Source organism: Belonocnema kinseyi, chromosome 9 (genome assembly GCF_010883055.1).
Source record: "Belonocnema kinseyi isolate 2016_QV_RU_SX_M_011 chromosome 9, B_treatae_v1, whole genome shotgun sequence".
NCBI classification, from domain to species: domain Eukaryota; kingdom Metazoa; phylum Arthropoda; class Insecta; order Hymenoptera; family Cynipidae; genus Belonocnema; species Belonocnema kinseyi.
The window spans coordinates 96,300,348-96,307,712 of NC_046665.1; the positions used below are offsets into that span (position 1 = coordinate 96,300,348).

The following is a 7,365-nucleotide window of genomic DNA, read 5'->3' on the forward strand; positions in this document are numbered from 1 at the left end:
AGGATAAGATTGTAAAAAATATATAGATGTAAACGGAAAGATTGTAAGGAATGGAAGTCATGTAAACCCTTAGGGGACACATTATGAATAAAGAAGAACTAGATGAATTTTCAGTTAAAAAAAATTTATTTCTAACCAAAAACAAATTTTCAACAAAATAGTTTAATAAATTAATACAAAGCTACATTTACAAAAGAAAAATTATTGGAATTCAATTCAATATCCTAATCAAACAAAAAAGCATCCTCGAAAAAATTCAATTTTTCGAGATTTTTTCAAATATTCTAATTTTTGTAAATAGTGCGAAATTAAAAACATTTCCGTAAAATCTTTCAGATTATTTTTCGAAAATTTTGGAAATCTTTTTAAATATTCTTCTAACATTTTTTTTCTTTAACAAAGCCATTTCTAATTTTCCCAAGAATCTTAAACTGCTTCCTATTCTTGAGAAGCCTTTAATAATTTTTGAGAAAAGCTTCTAAATGTTCTGAATATTTTTTATTATACGTCAAACTTCAACAATTTCAGTTGTAAATTAAAATTTTTAAATAGAAAAATTAAAACTTTGTCGTTCACAGTTAATTTTTTTATATTTTGAATATTTGATTTATAATTACTGATTTTACATAGACAATAAAATATTTCTAAATATTAAACCATTCCTATCTTTTTTAATTAAAAAATTTCAACTTTTATACTAAAAAATTATTTTAAAATGAATAAAAGTCTTTAATTATAAATATAATATTGTTAAGTTATTTTAAAATTGAAAATAGTTTATAAAGTTTCAATCGGACGTTTAGATCTGTTCAACTAAAATAATACTTTTCAATTGAAACAGTTTCATTTTTAACAATAAATTTTTTAAATAATTATAATTTATATTCACATTTTGTCAACTAAAAACGTTTTCAATCCAAAATTGTAGATTTCAAACTCTACCAATTTTTATTGTTTTAAGTTTTTAAAACTGCATTTCAAAATTCTTTAAATAAAAAATGTACGCTTAAAAGTTTAAATCAAAAATAGAAAATTTATAAATAAAAGATTTTCTCAAATTACGCATTGTAAACTAAATAATATCATAATTGAGAAAGATGACAATTCAACTGCTTATTCCAAAAACTGTTGAAATCAAACCGGGACAGATATTCTTCGCGAAAAATTTGTAAAACTCCCTGTCAAAAATTAAATGTACTGCCATTTCTCGGTTTCCACCGAATTCATTTAAAAACTATATTATTTTATTATTATTAAAAATTCCCGAATTTAAGCAATTAAAATTTTTTTTATAATAAATTTGATTAATTTATTTAAAAAAACAAAACAAAAACAATAATAAAATGCTTTTATAAAAAAAACTATTTCTAATGTTTAAAAAGTTTCGAAGATTCTTGCTGGAATTTAAAATAACATTAATTGAAAAAAATCATCCAGAAATATATTCTTTTCAATTATGGTTTTATGTTAAATGCCAACAATTGTAGAAACTTTAAACTTGAAAAAAAATTTATTTTATTTTAAATCAATAATATTAAAAAAAGTTTCATTGTTTAAGTTCGGGAATTTTTTAATTCGTATATATTATAACTCGACAATTTTCTATAAATACTGTCTTTAAAAATTGACGAAATTAGAATTCTGATAGCTTTGAAAGCATTCAAGAGACAAAGAATAGATAGAATAAACAATAAAATGGAAATAAGTTTTAAAGAAAAAGTAAATTTGCAATAGAAAAAAAAATCCTGATCCTAATTTAAATTCCCCGGATTTTGCCAATTTCCCGGTCCGACAAAATACCCTGCAATTGGGAGAAATAAATGCAAAATTCACAAGACAAGGTATTGATAAATGTAAAAATAAATGTACTCTCACCTGCTGAGCAAGTTCACGAGTTGGCGCAAGAATCAAGGCCTGGCACTCATTAAGATTAGTATCGATCTGTTGTAAAATAGAAATGGAAAACGTAGCAGTCTTGCCAGTTCCTGAAATTAAAAAAAAAAATACAATTGGATAAAACAAAAATTCGTGATTGTCTGATATTTCTGTTTTCTTTCGTCAAATCTAGACTCGAATTCTAATTACCGGATTGAGCCTGGGCGATGACATCGTGACCTTTGACGCAGGGCAAGATGGCACGCTGTTGAATCGCAGATGGTTTTTCAAAACCGTAAGCATAAATTCCTCGAAGAAGTTCTTCCTTCAAATTCATGTCATCGAAATTATCGACGACCTGGAAAGAAACCATTTTTAAGATCAAACTCGGTCCCGGGATAACCGTTAAAATATTAAACATTTTAATTTTTAATCAATTATAATAAAAAATCTATAAAACAAATTAATAAAATAATGTAAACAAAAATTCTAAAGAAAGCCGAAGCATTAGGAATTCATTATCTTAAAAAGTTCCATTTTACGAGTTGCTTTCTGCTATTCATATTTTTACGATAATTTACAAATTATGATTAAACGAAAAAGACCTATCGTAAAATAAAAATAGGAACGGTGCTTTAGACTGAAAAAATATAACGCCAGAAAATGTATTTTCATTTTCCAAAAATATAGTGGTTTAACATCAATTTTTACATGTAGAAAAGACAAAAAACAATCTCTTTATAAGAAATTTTATATTTGTAAATAATGTTAAATGATTTTTTAACCGAGATATCAAGTCCAAGCAACAGATTAAACTTTTATTTTTTTATACAGAATAAATTGTTTGTCCCCATCCGTATTAATTAACATTATTAAAAACCAGTTTCATTATATAATACGCAGTCAAAGGAAAGGACATTTTATCATTTAAATTTTTAATTTTAAAAATAAGACACAATCTCATTAAAGAATTTATTTTTAAAAATTTGATATACTTAGGTCAATCGAAGTTTTTCACAGAGATGTGAATAGAGCCTGATTAAAGGATTAAACATAAATTATTACATAAATAAATTAAGAATAAAATCGTGATACTTATTCAGGGTGTGGCTATTTTAAATTCCCGGACATTTCCCGGTTTAACCTGATCAAGTTTTATTCATTTTCTCGGTCAATTTAAAAAAAAAAACATTTTTCGAAAAACGCAAACATTCATTATGAACATCCTTAAAAAAAGAGCAAAACATTGCAAAATAAATTAATTTTAAAACAAATACTTCAATTTTCCACTAAAAATATCAAATTTTTACAAAAAATGAAATAGCTAAACTCAAAGGCTGAAAAAATTAATTTTCAACAAACAAAAAAATAATTTCTAAAAAAAATTGTTTAATTTCTAACCGAAGTGATAAATTTTATAATAAAGTTGACCAAACAGATGAACTTAAACAAAAAAGGCAAATTATCAACGATAAAGGATAATTTTTCAACTAAAGTTGAAAGTTCGACCAAAGAGTTGAATTTTTAACTAAAATTATGGAACATTCAACTAAATTTAAAGGCTGAAAAAAAAATTTAAACCAAAAAAGATCCAAATAAAAAACAAGTCTTCAATCAAACAGCTCACTTTTCAATTGAAGAAATGGATTTTTAATAAAAACTATTAGCATTCAACCTAAAAAAAAATTAATTTTTAACAAAGTTTAACTTTTAACCAAATAATTTTATTTCCAAAGCAAAAGCTAAATTTTCAACAGAAAAGAAAAAATGTTAAACAAGATTAATTTTCTGCCAAAAATACAATTTCTCAACAAAATACATGATTTTTTTTAGCGAAATAGTTGAATTTTCAATTTAAAAAGTCAAGTTTTCATCCAAATTGTTGAATTTTGAACTAGAAACGATCAATTTTCAACAAAAAAATGAAATATTTCAATTAATTAATTTTCAACCAAACTGATAAATCTCGAATGGTCGAAATTAATGTCAAAAAGATGAACCGCAACTGTCAAATTAATTGTATTTCTAAATATCGAATATTTAAAGAGAAAAAAAGAAAGTTTTCCGAAAATAGGAAACGATGGGAATTTTAAGAAATTAAAATTTGAAAAGTGCCACACAATATTGTCTCAAAGATTAAAAGAATAAAATTCTTTTCCTGTTAGGTGTGGAAATATTGCATACAAGGAAAATGTTTCCGTAATGTACTTTTAACGCCAAATTAGAAACAAACCTTAAACCCAATAAAATGCTTCCTTGACATATATTTTTTGTATTGCTTGCATACTGATGACGAAAATAAACGAATAAATAATGAAGAAATGTCAATCATTTAATAATATGAATAACTATTTACTTATTAAAAGTTTTTTATTACTTAAATTGGAGCTTAAAATTAAATTCTGAGAACCGAGAACCAGGAATTGAAAAATATTTAATACATTTTTAAGTCCTCTAAAATCTCTAATATTCCTCAATATTTTTTTAAGTTTACATTAAAAAAAAATCTGCAAAATTGAAAAATACCTCTTAAAATGTTGGGAATCATTTTGAAAATTCTATTAACATTATTAAAAAAAAAAAGAAAAAATTTTTAAAAAGTTTTTTTCGAATTTTTCCAAGATTTTCAAATATCTTTTTAAAATATCTGAATATTTTTTATTATATGTAATTGAAAGTTTCTTTAAAATTGATTAAAATCCTGGAGAATTAAAAGAAATGGTCTCAAAATCTTTCAGATTTCCTTCGACATTTAAAACAATATTTTAGAGTCTTCAGAAACCTTTTATTAATGAACTTTTGTTCACAGATTAATTTGTCAATATAAAATGTCACTAAAAAATTTCTCAGTAATTTTAAAGTCTTTTATTCTCTTTCAAACTTTTCAGAAATCATAAAATGCTTCTAGATTCTTTTATGTAGGGAAATATTTGAAAGAAATATCTTTCCATTTTCTCTTAAAATTATTATTTCTTTTAAATAAAAAATTATTCAGAAAAGTCTTTTTCCACTTAAAAATCTTTAAAAATGTACATTTCATTTAGAAAATATTAAAATCTTAAGAATTTTGAAAACTTCTAAAACTTCCAAATTAGATTTTGAAATAATTCAGAATTTTTCTCAATTTCAACAAAATGCCGGAAAATTTCAACACAATTGTCTTATAAAATCTCGAATTATATTTCGACATATTTTGAAATCTTTAAAATAATACCCAAATTCATACAAAATTTTCGCAGCAATAAAAAAAAATCTTAAAAGAGCTTCCCAATTTTTTTTCGTAATTTTTAGAAATCTAAGCTATTCTGAAATCTTTAAATTTTCTTCCAAAAATTAATTTTTCAATACAAAAATTAATTGAAAATTTTCCCAAGAATCTTAAAAAAAAAAAAAAAAAACTTTTGAAGGCTTTCGAAAATCGACATTTTTCTTAAATCTCTACGATTAAAATTTGTCTTTTTTTTACATTTTTAGAAATATTCTAAAATGTTTTAAAATTTTAGTAAATAATGTTATAAGTTTTCTAATCACTTAAACCCCTTTAACGTCTTTAAATCTCTTAATTTTCTCATAAAATTATTATTATTTTTTAAAATAAAACATTCGACATTTCCCCAGGAATCTAAAGAAAACTGTTTATTCCCTTGGAACCTTTAACATTTTTTTTAAAAAAAAAGCTTATTTCTCAAAATCTTCAGAAATCTACATTTTGTGAAACAAATTTTTTCTTCTCAACATTTCAATTATTTTTGAATCTTCCGAAAATTTCTAGAACTTCCAAAAAGATTTTGAAATAATTTAGAGTTTTTCTAAACTTTCAAAATCCTGAAATATTTTAAAACATTTTTAAAAAATGCTGCAAAAATAAAAATATTAGATTTTTTTTTTGACAATTTTTGAAATATTTTAAAAATATTCTTTTAAAATTAATTTGCAACAAAAATAGTAAGAATTCTCAATTTTCGTAGAAATCTTAAGAGAATGTTTTTTATTATTTTAAAGCCTTTCACGATTCTTGCAAAACTTCTACATTTTTTGCTCGAAATATATAAAAAAAAAAAAATAATACATAATTTTTTTTAAATTAGAGGCCATCAAAATTCAACAATTTTACTTACAAACTAAAACTTTTCAAATAGAACTCTTAACGTTCAAAGTTGATAATTTTTGTTTAATTTTGATTATTTATTTTCTTATTACTAATTTTAAATGAAGTCAAAATATTTTTAAATATGAATTGATCTTTTTCTTAATTACAAATTTTCAAATTTAAAACTTCCAAATTTTACACTGCGACGGTATTTGAAAGTTAATAAATTTTAATATAACAATGAAGTTATTTAAAAAATTTTAATAATTTATAAAATTTTAATCAGGCCTTCACATTTGTTTAACTACTAAGATTTTTCAATTTAAACGCTTTAATTTGAAACGTTCAAATCTGAAAATTCTTCAATTTTAATCTGTTTCCGAATTGTCTTATAAAATTAAATTATTTATTATTATTTACTTGTAAATCCTTAATGTACATTTAAAATTTAATAATCATAATTTATATTCACAGTTGAACCGAAAAATGTTTTTTATCCTAAAGTCAGTTTCAAACGCTTCTAATCTTTAATCTTTAAAGTCTTGAAACTTTATTTTTAAATTCTTTGAATGGAAAATAAACGCTTAAAAATTAAAGAATGAAATTTAAATAGAAGATTGTCGAATTACGCATTTTAAATTCAATGAAGCAATTGAAACAGATAAAAATGCAACTAATTATTTTTAAAACTGTTAAAATCAAGCAAACCGATTTTTTCTCTAATATTTTATAAAATTTCACGTCAAAAAACAAATTCACTGTCATGAAATAAATAAAATCACTTATTTGAAAATTTTGATTCTCAAAATCGATGATGCACAAATTCGCTACTTAAAATAATAAATAAACAAAGCAAAAACAGCCACTAAAAATCACTTTTCGACGATATTTGCGAGTAATTGGACACTTTTTTAAACAGAAAAATATAAAAATACTTGGGAGGGGAAAAAAAACTTACGACATCCCAGTTCGTCTCGATGATACCATCGGGATCCATGCCCGCGGGTCCATTGTACGAGGGTGGTTGTTCATTTGATTCACTAGGGCCATTTTTAGTCTCGCCGACCCATTGCTCTTCGTTTCTGGAACAAAGCAAAATTGATTGTAATCTATTTTCAGAAAAATACAGAAATAACACAATCCCCTCCCACTCCAAAAAATTAAAAACAAATTCGCGAAAATTCGAGCACAACGTACAAATAATTTTAAGAATGTAGACAGACACCAAGATGATAATTTTTTTACGTTATATAACAAAATGTCCAAAGTCAAACCGAGCATGACAATAGTTTCGCAATCTGATGTCAAACTTTTGTTTGTCCTGTATCGAATATCTTTAAAGTCATTCAGACTGTCGAATAAACAGTTTTTTTAATAGCATCACTACACTGACATATAAA

General features: G+C 23.6%; 1 protein-coding gene across 3 annotated transcripts in view; it reads right to left on the minus strand.

Moving 5' to 3' along the window:
* Positions 1-7,365, minus strand: part of LOC117180114 (eukaryotic initiation factor 4A-I) — a 32,536-nt gene that overhangs the window by 23,343 nt on the left and 1,828 nt on the right. For all 3 annotated transcript variants that reach the window (XR_004468007.1, XM_033372447.1, XM_033372446.1), the window contains exons 2-4: positions 6,924-7,047; positions 2,086-2,233; positions 1,876-1,985 (exon numbers count right to left, since the gene is read on the minus strand). Coding sequence is in view for 2 of the 3 variants with exons in the window: in XM_033372447.1 (XP_033228338.1) it covers positions 1,876-1,985; positions 2,086-2,233; positions 6,924-7,047 (382 nt within the window). In the remaining variant the exon portion in view is untranslated. The remainder of the gene's footprint in view (positions 1-1,875; positions 1,986-2,085; positions 2,234-6,923; positions 7,048-7,365) is intronic.